This window comes from Gymnoscopelus braueri (assembly GCF_963280865.1).
Source record: "Gymnoscopelus braueri genome assembly, chromosome: 23".
NCBI lineage: Eukaryota > Metazoa > Chordata > Actinopteri > Myctophiformes > Myctophidae > Gymnoscopelus > Gymnoscopelus braueri.
This window is the reverse complement of record NC_137625.1, coordinates 39,507,214-39,525,577: the sequence shown is the minus strand read 5'-3', so window position 1 is coordinate 39,525,577 and position 18,364 is coordinate 39,507,214. Positions and strand designations below refer to the sequence as shown.

The following is an 18,364-nucleotide window of genomic DNA, read 5'->3' as shown; positions in this document are numbered from 1 at the left end:
ATGAATCATGACCATAAACGTTTGATTCTGTGATTTTTTTGTTGTTGAAAACGGCAAAACAAAGGGTATTTATTAAATATAGTATATCATATAATTAAATATAAAATAAAAAATAATCACAGAAAAAAACGTTTTATGGTCATGATTCATGTCATCTCGTGATGGCTTGATTCGAGGCTTAAATTAATAGATATAAATATTTTTGGAAATGTCAATGGAAAAATGCATTGAGTTTTTTCTTCCGGCACCAAAAAAAACAGGAAGTGGGCGGGAACTGCGACGCTCTATAGTGGGGGGACAGCGACGACGTCATGACTCCCCCCTTCCCCCCGCCCCCCACCCACTGCGTTGCGGGCATGTACGCGCGCGAAGCGCACGCGATTTTTTTTGCTTAATTAATTCATGAAATGACCATAAAACAGTTAACAACACTCTACCCATCCCAGTGTGTCCCATCCTCAAATGTTTTACTTAAGTAAAAGTATCAAGGGTTAGAAAACTTTTTTTTCACATTTGAAAACTTGTGAAATGGGACCTTCTGCATAATGAGTAGCCTACTTTTACTTTTGGTACTTTAAATACATTTTGATACCAATACTTTTCTACTTTTACTCAAGTACATTTTGAATACCTTACTTTTACTTGTAACAGAGTATTTTTACTTCGCAGAATTGATACTTTTGTTTAAGTAAAACATTTGAGTACTTTTTCCACCACTGGTATTCAGTGCATGCAGTGAGTGACTGTTAGTGCACACAGGACGAGGGAGTTGAGGGACACAGCATAGCGACCCTTCATTTCAATAATGACAATAATGACACCCTCCCCAAAACCTGCAGAACATGTTTAGCACAGCCACAGTGATCAAGACTTGTTTATTAGAGGCAATTAGCATGTCTGGCTGGGGCCGCTTGACAATGCGAACGGTGGGGTGGGCGGAGGCTGCGGAGCTACTGCGCCGGTAGAGAAAAAAAAAGACAATTTTTTTTTTTTTTTTTTTCAAAAGTTTTTTTTATATATAAAAAAAAGAAGTCGATAGCTGAAAAGTGGGGGGACACAGAGGACCGTGTGACCCCGCCTCCGGCGCCTATGATAGGAGGAGGCGGAGGGACTGGATTAGATGGGTGGTGCTAAGTGAAACCAGGTATAATGAACTGGTGGGTGTGTCTACATAAAAACAACATTTTAACACTTTACTGTACACTTTTTTTTTTTTTTTTTAAATCCTTACACAATAATAATACCTTATGATCAGGTTTTAGGGTTGAAAAATATCATGGCACTCCATCTTTAAAAGTTAAAGTAATACTAGGTAACTTTTTCAACAAAACTAAAGTTAAATTGTATATCTTTTGTGAGTGGCAAAAGTTTCACAACACCCACTCCATGAATTTCACCCCCGGAAGCCTTTTATTTATATATTTTCTATTGAACGGTGTCGGGGGGGACTTTCCCGGGAAAATTACGTCATCTGGCCGGAAAACGGAGGCGGAAATGCACTGGTTTCCTGTTTGGCAAGGAACTACCGCAACGGTTTCCTGTTTGGCCAGGAACTACCGCGCTAATAACAAAAAGGAACCTCACGCTGATTTTAAGAGAATGTAGGATTGGAAGATCGAAAAAGAACAGAAAAAGAAAGCACAGCTCATGGTAACTAATGCTCCACTGGCTAAGAGAAACGATCCGCAGATAGTATAAAACAATTAAAAGAACGCTTTTTGAAACGCTTCCGGCTTCCGGTGAAAACAAATGGAATTCTGGGTAATCGAGGACTACGGAAATTGTATGCAGTGACGGTAGTGACCAGCAGAGGTTGCTAAAAATCGTTATTTGTGAATCTGCATTGTACAACTTTAAAGTACAAAATAAATGCTCATCACAAGTTGTCTGAACCCAAACAGACCTCTTGGAATTGTCCAGTAGTCAAGAACAAAACTTTTCATTTTATAATGTGGAACAATTTTGGTGAAGGTGTAAATAGCACATTATTATCGATTATTCTGCAATTGCTTTTGATACATTTTCCGTTGATATCAGTTATTTAATTAATTAGTATGTCAATTTTAATATGTAGCCTGTATAACCACAGAATATAAATTAGATAAAGGCTGTTACACAGTAAGCTATGGAGATTTGTTTATTCAATCAAGTGTTATCACTAGATATGTTTCTCTGCAACTTTTATTGTTGGTTCGCTTCAGTGAGCACACTCATGTCCTCCTCACTATTTGTGGGCTCGCTTTTGCACCTAACTACTCCTACATACTGTAGCCTACATTCACCTAGGACAGTGGTTCTCAACCTCTGGGTCGGGACCCCCAGGGCGGTCCCCACATGATTTTGGGGGGTCCTCAGATGACAGTGAAGTGACAATTTAAGGACTTTTAATACCTTTTTATTACCTAATAAACAAAACAAAAAACTAAACAAAGAAAAAGACCATTACTTCTTCAAAAGTAATCAACCAACTACTGTATACTTTAAAAAACAGGTCAAACATCGGCCAAATTGTCAAATAATATAAGAAAGAGGCAAAAAAATGAAAATAGACGATCTAGAAGCTCTGAGCTTGTAGATCGGCTATTTTCACAATATTTATCTGTGTAACAAAGTCAAACTAATGCCTCAACCCCTACAATTCCAAGTGCTTCCAAGGTGGGGGTCCTAGTTCAAATATGATTATTTTGGGGGGTAAAGTATTGAAAAGGTTCAGAACCACTGACCTAGGACAGGCTTGGACAGGGGTCATCAATGTGTGTCCGTGGCTAGACTTGGCCTTGTCTGTGGCGAATTTTAGATGTATTTTTTTTTTACATTATTTTGATCATACAGTAAGACTCAATTACTGAATGTCTCAGTCTCCAGGTTTTCCTCAGAATATGCATGTCACTTAGTTACTATGACACGTATGACACATTAGGAGTCCACTGGTACAGTGGTTCTCTAACTTTTTATTTTCAAGGACAGAGTTGTAAAGGTGTGTGTGTTTCTGGTAATATAAATTATGTCCATTGCAAGCCAGCATGGCGATGACCCCTGGGCTTGGAACCCAGTCCCTCCCCCTCCCAACATAGCAGCCATAGATATGATATATATAATATATAATATATATGTACTACATATATATTATATATTATATATATCATAGATACAACATAGATTTTCTTGCTCATGCTGCTACATATTATGTAGCAGCATGAGCAAGAAAATCTATGTTGTCAAGCTAAGATACTACCTGACAGAAAGTAGAACTCAACGTTACTGCCCCCCAGTGGTTAAAACAAATGATTGCTGGAGTGAGCACGTGGGCCCAAGTAACTTGGAAGCAGCTGCCTGCATAGAGATAAAAAAATAAGGGAAGCAGCTGCAGTCAGTTGTCAGCTTCAACAATAGCCCCATTTAGAACCTCTCCCTCCGCTATGTAGCTCCGAGATGAGGTCCTATTAAAAAGTATTTAATTCGCCTCTGTCCTCACTCCTCAGCCGGTTCCATAATATTTTGCATTAGAAGATGCAATTCAACATTTGACCAGTAGGGGAATCAGTAATGTTATCTGATTGATCTACGCAAATGATCTATTCTACGCAAATGTCTTAAAAACTTGTAACCGGCTGAGGACAGGAGCGAGTTAAATACTTTTTTCAACTCGTTGGATAGATTTTATTGCCAGGTAAAACTTTAAACATCTGTGAGCGTTGCAGAAAACCTTTACTTTTTGGATACGATGTGCAGAAAGGGGTAAGAAACATAAAGTAAAGTGGATAATGTGCGACAATGTCCTGCTCAAACGGCAGAGGGAAACGAGGAACCTCATCTTGGAACAGCGGAGGGAGAGGTTCCGTCGGAGCTACCTCAACAACAGGTAAAGTGGTATGTATGTATGTACAGTAGGACACCAAGTAACTATTTAAAATGTGACCGTAATATTAAACATGTTCCATCACGTTATGTAGGCTATACCTCTCGTTTCGTGCATTGTTTGATTCATAATTGGTCTAAATTAATTGGTCACAAAACGTATTAATATAGACCTGTGTGTGACAAACAAATGTAGCAAATAATAACTGTTAATTCAGCGAGTAACACGACCAGAGACTTGTAGCATGATGTAACAGCACTGGTCCAAAACCAGTGGTGTAAAGTAACTAAGTACATTTACTCAAGTACTGTACTTACAGTACGATTATGAGGTCTTTTTTTTTACTTTACCGGAGTATTTCCAATTTTCAGTACTTTTACTTCTACTCCACTACATCTCAGAGGCAAATATTTGAAAACTTTAGTTACTAGTTTGCAGATTTTGATTATGATTACAAAACATACATTAACCACTTCAGCCCTATATTTCGGCCATTTGAAATGGAGAACGAAATGGGACATTCTGCACAGTGAGTACTTTCTACTTTTGGTACTTAAAGTACATTTTGATACCAATACTTTTGTACTTTACTCAAGTAAATTTTCAATTCCGGACGTTTACTTTTAACAGAGTATTTTCTACATTACAGAATTGATACTTATACTCAACTCAAGTAAAAAATTTGAGTACTTTCTCCACCACTGATGTCTCCTTCCATTCTGGTCTCTCAGGCCGTCCAGAATGGAGAAGCACTGTTCTATGGGCATGAAGAGACAGAGACAGACCTCAGAGACCCGAGAGGAAGATCACAACATGTTGGGTAAGTGACCAGTGGTGGAAAGTAATTAAGTACATTTACTAAAGTAGGCCTACTGTAGTTACTTTACCGGAGTATTTCCAATTTTCTGTACTTTTACTTCTACTCCACTACATCTCAGAGGGCAGGCAAATATTGTACTTTTACTCCACTACAATTATTTGAAAACTTTAGTTACTAGGTACTTAGTAGATTTAGATTACAAAGCATACATTACCCACTTCAGTCCTACATACATTTCGGCCATTTGAAAATAGCAGATATACAAGCTCACAATGCATCGCGATGCAACGCATTGCGATCTTGTAGATTTTATACATTTTGAAAACTTGTGAAATGGGACATTCTGCATAATGAGTACTTTATACTTTTTGTACTTTAAGTACATTTTGATACCAATAATGTTGTACTTTTACTCAAATAATTTTTATTTCCAGACTTTTACTCAAGTAAAAAACAAAAATACTTTTTCCACCACTGCTGACCGAAAGCTCACACCAGAAACACCATTACGCACCACGTTCTGTGAGCAATGGTGCTCGATTGAACCAAGATAGGAAATGCCATTCTTAAAAGAATGGACGGAACGTTCCCTCACTGTGAAGTTGCACGTGGAGCACAGTTTCTTAAAGTTAAAACATTCCAGCCTGCTATCCCAACTGGATTACAAAGACGTTATTTCTGAGATTACTGCATGTTGCCGCACCAGGTGGAATTGAAAAGGGCCTTTGCTCTGCCATGCCATCTGATGTTCGCACAGGGCCTCGCAAATCTCCCAGACGCCTCTGGGTGTCTTTCCTTAATGACCATGTACTGTACATATTATAACAGTTTCTAATGATCAACAGAGGTTAGTGGATGGGCCTGACATTTGATGTGTTGTATAATCTCCTCTGATCCTCATGAAGATCAGACAGACAGACAGACAGACAGACAGACAGACAGACAGACAGACAGACAGACAGACAGACAGGTGTTAGGGTAGAGGGTAAGTGGAGATCTCTGATCATCTTGCTAAGCCACACTATCGTCCAGATGTCAACACTCAACAGTGGTCTGTACCATTGCCAAAGCAGCAGATGATACAAGGTTAAAACACTTTGATTAAAAAAAAGTACATGAACACATTTGGAACATTTTGTTGTGGACATTAAAAGATAGAAAGTACTTTGTTCGTTGTGTGTCAGTGTTCATGAGGTAAGCTCACGGTGCCATTAATGAACAGAATGAACGCCATTAATGACAGATGACACATTGTGTTGTGTTCCAGATGGGAATTGCCGTGTGAAGCCATGTGAAATCCGCCTGACCAAAATTAAAAGTAAGAAAGATCTCCTCAGTTAAGCTCAATTCATACAATTTCACACAACGGAAAAAAACAGACCTACAAGCTCACAATGCGTCGCCACGTCCGTGATGTGTTGTGAGTTTGTAGGTCTGCTATTTCTGTCGTCGTGTGACAGAGCATAAATTAGGCCTTAGATTAATGTAATGAAATCTATTTGTTACAGTATTGTAATCATTTAATGAGTTGATTGATTGAATACTTTATTAGTGAAAACACCAAAATACAGTGAGTGAGTACAGAGTAAGAATTTTCAAGTTTGATTTTCAAGTTAAGAATGTATAAGCTCACAGCGCGTCACTTCGTGCCACGCTGCGAGCTTGTACATCTGCTATTTTTGAACATTTTTGAGAAATAGTGTAAGAATAAGCTCTCGGTGCCATTAATTAACACAATGAATGCCATTAATGACATTGTGTTGTGTTCCAGATTGGAATTGCACTGTGAAGCCATGTGAAATCCGCCTGACCAAAATTAAAAGTAAGAAAGATCTCCTCAGTTAATCAGAATCAGAATCAGTTTATTGTCACATCACAGGTTTACAAGGTAAAAAAGTGGGTGAAATTCTTTTTTGTACATCGTTCCCATCGCAACGTTAGTTTCCATAGAAAGAAGAGGGGGGGGGGGAGAAGAAGAGGGTGGGGGGCAGGTGGGAAGGAGATCAAAAGCAAGAGAGCAACAGAAGGCCAGACAAGTTATCTACATATTTACAAATTACCTGAGATAATAAATAAAACTAAAAAAAACTAAACTAAGGTGCCTGAGCATAGCAGCAATGTATTGTACTGTGCATGTTATACTTATACTGTGCATGATAGACAAGGACGTTAAGGTGCTTAAGGAGCACAATAAAAAGACCCAAAAAAAGTCAGTGCGTTATACAAGGGATTAAGGTGCAAAAAGGTCAGTGCGTGTCCACCTAGAGTGGACTGACCCTAGTATAATCCGCATGTAGCTCCATGAGGGAGTGCAACAAAAGTCATTTGTACCTGGTGTAGTCCAAAGGTGTCATGACATCCAAAAAAGAGTAATCAGGCTAATCTAATTAGCTAATGAAAATGTATTTTATTTGTAAATCTGTCTATATAAAATATATACTTCCCCTCAAATCTTAGTTACAACAACATTGCTCATGTGAAGTAGTTTGTTTATGCTTATTTACTGAAATGATAAAAATCGCTATGGTCGTTTTGGTTGTGTTTTCTTCTCTAAGATTCTCTTCCGAGCGTTGGTGATTCTGACTCAGACTCAGACAACCAGCCCATGCCCCCACTGAAAGAGACCCGTACCATCACCTACAGCAGAGGTATGTTTACTATGTATGCACTGTTTGCATGTATCAGAGGAATGTGACATATGTATGCATAACAGGTATGCATCATCTCGTCACTGTCTGGAATCCTGTCCAAAACTACATTTCAGGAAATGGGGAAAAATAACCTGTGCTCCAATGGATCCAATGTAGTTATTATTTATGACGTTATTTTGAGGACGTAACATTGGGAATGGCGTAAGCCAATGAAATTAATTTATTGCATTTTTATCTTTTTATCGGATATTTATTCCTGGACTGTATATTCGTCTGTCGGTCGGTCTCCCCTCGCTCGCACCAGCTTCCTTGCACTAAACCAGGTAGTGACTTTACATGAAAATGTCTTTTATTTGTAAATCTGTGTACCGTATATAAAATATTTCCCCTCAAATCTCTTAGTTACAATAACATTGCTCATGTGAAGTAGTTTGTTTATGCTTATTTATTGAAATGATAAAAATCGCTATGGTCATTTTGCGCACTGGGTCTCCTAGCCTGTCCGAGGATGTCAGCATGAACCCGATGACAGCGGGTTCAGAGCATCGCAAAGCGGGGACACAGGGGCTCTTGCTGGCAAATGCACATATACACGCATCGCGGGACTGCCACAGCGTGTTTCTAAACAAACTATTAATTATTTTATATTTATTTATCCTAATATCAGGGGGAGAGGGACGGGACGTAGCCAACTGGCGCTGGCTGGAGATACAATGCGTAGTATTTCTCCCCGACCAGCAGGGACACAGATCGGCTCTAGGGAGCTCTCAGAGCCCGCTCGGAGAGACGGAGACCCATGCAGTGTTCAAACTATAGCGATTTTTATCATGTCGATAAATAAGCATAAACAAACTACTTCACATGAACGACGGTGTAACTAAGAGATTTGAAGGGGAATATATATTTTATATACACAGATTTACAAATAAAAGACAAATTATGTTGAGGTCACTTCCTCCTTTTGCTGGTCTGTTTGATGCGAGTGCGAGAGGCGAACTCAGAACAAAGCTACTGCAAATGCCAAATCAATCTGTGATACGTACGTCCCACCCTGTTTTCAGACTGTTTTCAGAGAGACCACGCGATTACCAAATATATATGTTTTCGGGCCATGTCATAGCACCTTTAAGCTCGATTCATACTTTGTCGTACAACGGGGAAAAAACAGACCTACAAGCTCACAATGCGTTTGTAGGTCTGGTATTTTTTTCGTTGTGTGACAGAGCATAAATTAGGCCTTAGATTCATGTAATAATTAATTGTATTTGTTTTATTTAGAAGGCATTTGTAGAATCGGCCTCAAGTCTTAATGGGTTAAGCTCTCGGTGCCATTAATTAACACAATGAATGCCATTAATAACACATTGTGTTGTGTTCCAGTTGGGAATGGCCTTGTGAAGCCATGCAAAATCCGCTTGACCAAAATTAAGAGTAAGAAAGATCTCCTCAGTTAAAGGTGTTATGACATCCAAGAAAAAGGGTAATCAGGCTAATCTAATTAGCTAATATTTTGATGACGTAACATTGGAAATGGCGTAAGCCAATGAAATTGGAGATCACTGCAAAATTGGAGATCCACCGTTTAAAAAGTCTGTAGATGTAATAAATAAAGGCCCCCTCACACATTAGTAGGACACTCTAATGCGTGAGGGGGCCGTGATTTTTCCATTACTTTTTTCATTTATTTTTAATATATTTTTTAAATGTTTATTTTATGTGAAAATGAAGTATCCCTTTAACTCTCGGTGCCATTAATTAACGCAATGAATGCCATTAATGACACATTATTTTGTGTTCCAGATGGAAATTGCCATGTGAAGCCATGTAAAATCCGCCTGACCAGAATTAAAAGTAAGAAAGTATGTCTTTTATATTATATTTAGATGATGGCTTTCCTTAATAAACATACATAACAGCTTCTAATGATTAACAGAGGTTAGTGGATGGGCTGGTTAAGGTAACCTTGTGAGAATTGACTTCAGTTGTGTTTTCTTCTCTAAGATTCTCTTCCGAACGTTGGTGATTCTGACTCAGACTCAGACATCCAGCCCATGCCCCCACTGAAAGAAACCCGTACCATCACCTACAGCAGAGGTATGTTTACTACAGTATGTATTGTGAGTTGATTGATTGAATACTTTATTAGTGAAAACACCAAAATACAGTGAGTGAGTACAGAGTAAGAACTGATTTTCAAGATAAGAATGTATAAGCTCACAGCGCGTCACTGTGTGCCGCGCTGCGAGCTTGTACATCTGCTATTTTCGAACATTTTTGAAAAATCTTCAAAGTGTGAGAATGACTGATTTAGAAGGCATTCGTAGAATCGGTCTAAAGTCATCATGGGTTAAGCTCTCGGTGCCATTAATTAACACAATGAAAGCCATTAATGACACATTGTTTTGTGTTCCAGATGGGAATTGCCATGTGAAGCCATGTGAAATCCGCCTGACCAAAATTAAAAGTAAGAAAGTATGTCTTTTATATTATAGTTAGATGATGGCTTTCCTTAAAGAAGTGGTGCCATGGTTTTGCACTTTTTCTGTTTTTCATGTGTCTATGAGGTTGATAGAACTTCATTAAACCCCCTGGTGGTGTTTTTATGGTGTTTTATGTCTTCTCTGACTATTTTGAGTTTCTTCCTGGAGGCTGAAACCTTGAGGGTCAAACTCTGCCAATAGAAAAACAGCGCTTTAATGACACAGTAAAAATATACCCTCCCCCTCATTATCATAACACAACAGGTGTGGGCATGAGGAGGGACTAGGACAGGTGGGTGGTGCTAAGGTGGTGGAGGAGGTGCTAAGGTGAGAACCAGGTATACTTAATGAACTGGAGGCGTGTCCACATAAAAACATAATTTTAACACTTTCTGTACACTTTTTTGAAAAAAATCTTCCTCCTAGTATAACCATATTACCTGATGATTATGTTTTAGGGGGGGGGGGGGGTCACTGAAAATCACGGCACCCCGCCTTTAATAACCATACATAATAGCTTCTAATGATTAACAGAGGTTAGTGGATGGGCTGGTTAAGATAACCATGTGAGAATTAACTTCAGTTGTGTTGTCTAAGATTCTCTTTCGAGCGTTGGTGATTCTGACTCAGACTCAGACAACCAGCCCATGCCCCCACTGAAAGAAACCCGTGCCATCACCTACAGCAGAGGTATGTAGGCTTAACTAATTAGCTAATGAAAATGTATTTTATTTGTAAATCTGTGTATATAAAATATATACTTCCCCTCAAATCTCTTAGTTACAACAACATTGCTCATGTGAAGAAGTTTGTTTATGCTTATTTACTGAAATGATAAAAATCGCTATGGTCATTTTGGTTGTGTTTTCTTCTCTAAGATTCTCTTCCGAGCGTTGGTGATTCTGACTCAGACTCAGACAACCAGCCCATGCCCCCACTGAAAGAAACCCGTACCATCACCTACAGCAGAGGTATGTTTACTATGTATGCACTGTATGCATGTATCAGAGGTATGTGACATATGTATGCATAACAGGTATGCATCATCTCGTCACTGTCTGGGATCCTTGTATGTCCAAAACTGTTGCATTTCAGGAAATGGGGAATGGATCCAATGTAGTTATTAATTCGTTTTCATACTTTTACTGGTTCAATATGTTTTTAAAACCCACAGACACACTTAACCACTTTCACTTGTACCTTCTGAAGTTTTCTAATATAGCAGAAATAGCAGTGAGTTTGTAGATCTGCCGAGCTTGTAGATCCGCTGCATGACGAAATAGGGCATTCATTTATGAAATCATGAAATATGGAGATACACAGTTTCTGCCTGTCAGCAACGTTATGTATTGTGGCAACACAGGGGAGGTGGAGGTAAGGGTACGACTGATTGATTATTGGATGAGCTCCAGGTGTGACCATTGCTAATTACCTAATGACTGTAGAACATGGACAGGGTAGTGCACTCCCTCTATCACCTCCCCCAGTCTGAGCTGGATTGACAGCTAATTTTCCCTTGGTTTGCCACAGTATGTATCATACTGTTTGTGTAACTGATTGAGTTGATTGGTGAAGTTGATTGAGAAAGTAAACTTTGAGAAACTTTGTTTAACTACTATTGCCTTTTTGAATGTACAGAAGCAATGGTACGAGACATGGTTCCAGTCAACGGTGAGGACTGTGATATGGTTACAGTATAAACTATTATTATGGTTACAGCATAACACATTATGGTATATAGGCCTGTCCCCGACTAAGGATTTGTTTAGTCGAATCTAATTGGCGACTAATTGCCAATAGTCGACTGGCAGTCGACTAAAAAAAATAATAATACAAAATACATTTTATTTCAAAGGGCCAAGTCTACACAGTTTGTTTTGTGTCTCCAGCAGAGTTTCTAGTGTCTCTATCTCTGGAAGAGGTTGCACTTTTTTTTTTTGTTGACTAGATTCGACTAAGAGACACGCAGTCGACTCAGACCCCCCGCGACTAACCAGTCGACTAGTCGACTTAGTCGAGGTCAGGCCTAATGGTATACAATAAAATATTATTGCTTTAAGTTCATGTTTATCATTTCAGATTTCTGTTTGTCGTGTGGAGCTCCTGAGACTGAGGTGGATCACCCACTGTTTGAAGGAAACCTTTGTCGGAAGTGCAAGGTAATGTCATGTTTACCTCATTTCATCTACTTGACTTTGTTCTATGCTAACTGGCATCCATTCACTGCCTGCCATATATCATCGCTGTCAGGCAGAAACCTTGTATCGCCTCTCTTTATCCCCGCCAGGAGAACGGAATGGCCGAAGGCGAGGGATTATGTTTTCGCTCCTCTGGAGTCATGTGATCAAGATGTATCAGTCAGATTTCGCAGGTTCCATTCTAATTGGCTATGACTGCCTTCCAAACTTGGCGGGTAGACGTGCACATGCAGAGATTTGAGTAATTTCTAGAAGGATTGATCCAATTCAAAGTATTAACAAGAGCTTGTGACCTAATAAGAACTACATTGGATCCATTGGATTACAGATTATTCTTTTACATTTCCTGAAAAGTAGATGTTTTGGAGATACAAGGTTTTTGCCCAACAGCGATCATATACCGAATGCTGTACTAATGCTTTCTCATTGTTTTTAGGAGAACTTCATTGAGTCTCTGTATCGATACGATGAGGACGGCTCCCAGTCCTATTGTACTGTGTGTTGTGCAGGACAGGAGGTTATTCTCTGTGACATCGCCAGCTGCTGCAGGTAAACATACTGCTAACACACTGGCTGAAAATGTACCCAGTCAGAAGTACTCACAATGTAGACATTTTCTAAATTTGTCTTGAGTAAAAGTACAAAAGTATTGGCATCAAAATATACTTGGCGTACCGAATGTCTCAATTCACTTTATTCCCCCAAAAATTTTCAAAATCTACTCACAACGCAGCACATTCTAGATCTGCTATTTTCAAATGGATTATGAAATAGTGCTTAATTGGTTAATGTATGTTTTTTAATCATTTTAATCTCTAAAAATAACTGGTGGAATAAAAAGTAAAATATTCACCTTCATTTAGATTGTCCGTAACTTTCATGGTCTTTTGGAGATTCGAACCCTGGTCCCTGCACCTGGCACTGAGACAGCGAAGACACAAAACCTGTTCAGGCATAAGATACCTGTACATTGTTTTGAGCTTAATGCAATACCTCATATCAACCAGTAGGTGTCCTACCTGACCACATGATTTATTTTAACCACTTAAAGGAGGAGTTCACCCAAAAAATGATTTATTTTCTATCAATTGCACACCCCATGAAGCCTTGAATACATGGATTTATTTTGGTTTTTGTCGCATTTCTAAGCCAATAATTTGATGCCCGGGTGTATTTCCGGTAGGAGACACAAATAATCTACTTTGTGTCTCCTACCGGATACATTAGCCGGTAGGAGACAGGAATCAAATTATTAGCTTAGGAATACGACAAAAACACAAATAAATCCATGGATTCAAGGCTTCATGGGGTGTGCAATTGATAGAAAATAAGTAATTTTTTGGGTGAACTACTCCTTTAAACCAGCCAGTCATGAATTATCGCTCCCATAGCCTGTATGGAAGGTTCCCATATAGTCCATGGGCCAGACGAGATGTCGGTACACCGAAAGGTGGCAAAGGTTACTTATCATTTTTGAGAAGCTCTATGTCTGTAGATAACATTTTGGTATGATAACCCTTCCTGAGTCACAGCTAAATTGGTGTTATCAGCTGCTGAAGTTACCCTCCCCCATTGAAAAAAGCCATTTTAGATGCAGGTGCATATCTTGGTATTGGCTCCTGTTGAGTACATATTTCAATATCTTTCACCATAGTGTTTGGTATCATTTTTAAGGGGACACTTTAAGCTTTCATTCACGCCCTTTTGTGTATATGTGGGACAAGCACAGTGGTTACTGGAGCTCTTCAAACTTTGAATAACAATTTTTCACGGCGCCTTTCCAAAATGAGAGGAAAATAAAATAAAATAAAGAATATTGTGTTATTGCCCCATGGAGGAACTGGAAATCCCTTAACAGCACTGGAACTTCTGCTTATTTTGGCTCTTTTCCACTACGAATTGTAACCTTAACCTTCCATAACCTGAAACTCAACATGGTTGTATTGTTTACATTTACATTGCAGCAAGTACATCTTGGCAGCAGATTTGAATGGCAAACACAAATGAAGGTGTCATTTGTGTTTCCCATTCAAGTCTGGCGCTGAGCCAATCAAATGAAGCTATGGGACACTGGACCGGAACAGGAAAAGGGTACGCCAATAATGTTAACACAAGAGATCCACAGGATAAGCGGGGACTTTGGCCATGCCTACATTTGAATGGCATCCAGTTTGCATGTTAGGTTTGATTTCTTGACCACAATAAGAATGCAATTTAGATAGCGTGTTATTATATGTATTCATTTTTAAACATTCTTTTTTAATTTAGAGTCGCCAATTATTTTTTACCCCCTTTTTCTCCCCAATTTAGTCGTTATGACAATTAATTCCTCCCCGCACAGGTTTCTGTGTTGTCACTGCTGTTGTATCCTACTGACTCAACCTGCCAGTGAGGAGCCCGCACCGGGAGGACATAGGGCCTTCGTCCTACTGCTCCCGCCCAACACACAGGTGCCGCCCCAGCCCGTAGGAATACTTGCAGTGACCTATATCACCCTCCCCGCCCAGCTTCCCTCCCCCGAACACGGGCCAATTGTGTTCGCATTGACGCCCGGCATAGCCGGATGCACCACGGTGGATTCGAACCCACAACCTCCGTGATGGCATGTTATTTAAACAGATGCTAGATTCTTTGTTAACATGGTATCCTATAGTAACAATGTACAGATTGTTATTTAGATAGTATATTGTTTAGACAGATGTACAGTTGCTTTACATGGGATCCTAGTTTATTGAGGCACTACACTGTCTCTGCATTCTATGTATGTGATTACCATAAGAGTGTCTGCTAAGATTTCCAGAGATGGAGGGACCTGCCGTTATCACTAATTGGAAAAGTACATTCGGTTAAGATGAACATATTACCCACACTTTTGTACTTATTTCACTGTATCCCAATTAAAATCCCTAAAAGCTTCTTTAAAGATTTGAATAAGTCAATTTCAAACTACTTATGGAAAGGTAAAGTTCCCAGGGTCAAGCTTTCTATCCTTCAGGCACCTTATGCCAAGGGAGGATTAAAACTCCCTAATTTCAGACTTTACTACCTAGCTGCTCAGTTCCGTTCGATCTGATGTTGGCTGCACTCGGAGGGTAACGAGGCTAGATGGTTATCAATTGAATTCCTTACCCCGGCTCGGACGAAACACTGAAAAGGTGGATTAGCAGTGGAATTGAGACAGTCGATGACCTATATTGCAATGACGTCTTTGCAAGTTTCCAACAATAATCCGAACAATTCAACCTTCCAAATCCTTTTTTATTCAAATACTTTCAGATCAGAAACTGGGTTCGTAGTAACTCATCAGACTTCCCACACATGCCACCTGAGTCCCCGTTTGAAAAACATCTTCTCAGTAAATTCTGCTCTTCCACTAAAGGCCTGACATCTTCTATGTATGATATACCACTCTACAATACTATGCCTGTAAAGCAAAAATGGCAATCTGATTTGGGGTGCATCTATGATGACATTGATTGGCATAACATGCTTGAATGTTCTCAGACTTTCTTAATATCCACTAAACACAGACAATGCAGTTTAACATTTTTTATAGAACCTAATACTCCACATAGATTCCATATAATATTCAATAATGATTCCTCCAACTGCCAGAGATGCAAAATCTCTGATGGAGATTTGCTTCATATGCTGTGGAGCTGTCCGTGCTTGGAGGAGTTTTGGAAATATATTGTTAGAACAACTTCAGAAATAGTAGAGTCTGAAATATTTGGATTTTGGGAGACATACAGCCAGGGACTCATATTAAGCCATCATAAGAAATACTTTATTTTGCTTGCTGGCACAGCTGGGAAAAACAATATTCTTCAAAACTGGAAATCCGAAAACTCTCCCTCTCAGAGACAGAATTTACTTCCTATTGTACTCCTGAAAAGATTTTATACAATGTAAGGAGGAAACCTGCAACATATGAGAAAATATGAGGTTCTTTTATATCTTTATTACCATCACTGCCTCCTTGTAACTAAATGGGATATTGTATGTTTTTAATGCAAATGTATAGATGGAACTTGTACAGTACCTAGGGTGTGGGTGGGAAGGTGGGTTGTTGTTGTTGTTGTTTTTTTTTTTTTTGTCTAGTCTTTTGTTTTGTTGTGAAAAAAACAGAAAACTTGTATGACATGTTTGTCTAAATAAAAATGTCTTTAAAAAAAAGAGTGTCTGCTAAATGCCTAAATTATAAATTGCATGTCCGGTGTCTGTCAGTCCATTCAGCTCATTGTATGTTTTGTGTCCCCTCTCTCAGGTGTTTCTGTAAGGACTGTGTTGACATCCTGGTGGCTCCAGAAACCTTTGACAAGCTTAAAGACATTGATCCATGGAGCTGTTTCATGTGTGATCCCACCCAGTGCCACGCAGGACACCTCAAACCCAGAGAGGACTGGTCCACCAAGGTCCAACAGTTATTCTACAACAACAGCGCTTTTTTTGTGAGTGACCTAAAATTCCTCTCTCACTGCCACATACAGCAGTGATTCTCACAAATGGAACCCAGTGGTTCCATTTGTGCACTCATATCTACATTCATATCTGCCTTGTGCAATTTTTGCTCACAAAGCCTAAAAGGCCAACAGAAATGTAAATGTTTTATTCAATCAATTTAATCATTAATCACACTTATTTGTATACAGCTGATCGTCAACTAAAATATCATGATTGTGACAATCCTAATTGCATCTGTGTCTCACTATACACCTGTTCGCAGCGATATCTATCTATTTATATGTCACAGCAATTACTTCATTGTTTTAATACCATTTGCATCAACACTTAGCTGATGATGAGCTGGGAGCAGGGTCAGAACCTACGTATGCTATTTCTTTATGTTTTCCAAATTGTTCAAACATCAAGGTCACACCACAAGGTCAGTGCTTACATAACATATGGTACAGGTGTAGCATCTCCCAGTTAGTAATTTCTATTTGAATCTGCTACAATAAGATGATTGAATTGAATGATTATGCTCTAAAATACTCATTCTAAATTTCTATTTTGTTTAACTTTAAGGAGCCCCACAGAGTGTATCCCTCCATCCCTGTTCATCAGCGCAGGCCGCTGAGGGTGTTGTCTCTGTTTGATGGCATAGCAACAGGTTGGTACAGCTTTATTTTGGTGTTAATATGTCAGGTGTATATATGTGCATTGAAGTATGTTCAATAAAAGTAAATCAGTGGCCCCAATCAGACAAAATATAGTATATAGACACCTGAAATGTCATTGTATATAAACGATTCATTATGTACTTATCCTGTGGATCTCAGGTTCCAAAATGGGAATGGCATAAAAGGCTCACCACTAAAAAGAAAAAAAAGGGGGGGGAAAAATCACGTACAGCTCCTTTAACCGTAGCGTCCCGATTTTAGGCACATCATTCTCAAAATGCCTTACTCTGTCACATGCCGGTATCATGCAGCGAAAATAGCTGATGTATTTTCACTACATGACGGTGGCGTATGACAAAGTACAAAATGGGGCTTAAGTGGTTAATATCGATGGCTAAAGATTGCAAACAGGGAGACTTTATGTGTGGTTAATGTGTGTGATGGGTTTGTTATGACAGGGTACCTTGCGCTCAAACAGCTTGGGTTCAAGATCGAGCGTTACGTCGCCTCAGAGATTTGTGAGGACTCCATCGCAGTGGGAATGATCAAACATGACGGAAAAATTGAGTATGTGGGTGACGTGTGCACTATCACCAACAGACAGGCAAGTACACTTTGTAGTAACATCTTTCATGGTTTTCTATGCACAGTTGTTCATTTAAAAAATTGTTTGTGGCTTTACACATCGAAATGTCCATATTTGCCCTGAATCTGACTAAAATGATTGACATCTTTATTGACAAAATGCATATGCATATATTTAAACATATCTGTGAAAAGGATGATACACAATTAAGGTAAAAGATTATTTCCATTGTGGTCCTTTTGAGTTTAATCACTTCATTCACATCACTATTCTGGGGCGAACATTCGTTGAAAATATAAAAATAAAAATACTACTGGACCTAGGATAGAGCCCTGGGTGACCTCGGCCAACTAAGTAAATAGGGATTACATGTTTATGTGTATGCTTAAACTGTGTGGCAGTAGCACTTGTCAACCAGTAGGTGTCCTACCAGTCCACAGCATCTAAATGTCTCAATAGAAGAGCAGGGAGACCAAATACAACCACAGTTGTTAGTTACACTGTAGTAAAGGTGCAGTAAGTGATTATTGTCTCCGCCAGGCCGTAAGGCATGGCGAGAGAGTATGTTTTACCCCCTGTCCGTCCGTCCGTCCGTCCGTCCGTGTGTGTGTGTGTGTGTGTGTGTGTGTCCGTCTGTGAACAGCTAA

At 39.2% G+C, this 18,364-nt stretch overlaps 1 protein-coding gene across 1 annotated transcript; it reads left to right on the top strand.

Annotated features, from left to right (window-relative positions):
- Window positions 1-3,764: 3,764 nt before the first annotated feature.
- On the top strand, window positions 3,765-18,138 carry LOC308079199 (uncharacterized protein; the record flags this gene model as incomplete). Its single annotated transcript, XM_080420577.1, has 17 exons — window positions 3,765-3,862; window positions 4,591-4,679; window positions 5,947-5,997; window positions 6,451-6,501; window positions 7,235-7,327; window positions 9,131-9,181; window positions 9,332-9,424; window positions 9,744-9,794; window positions 10,408-10,500; window positions 10,689-10,781; window positions 11,449-11,481; window positions 11,890-11,969; window positions 12,445-12,557; window positions 16,276-16,459; window positions 17,037-17,121; window positions 17,590-17,739; window positions 18,119-18,138. 17 exons carry the CDS (start codon window positions 3,765-3,767, stop codon window positions 18,136-18,138), a joined length of 1,428 nt encoding a protein of 475 aa, XP_080276703.1.
- Between the last annotated feature and the right edge of the window lie 226 nt (window positions 18,139-18,364).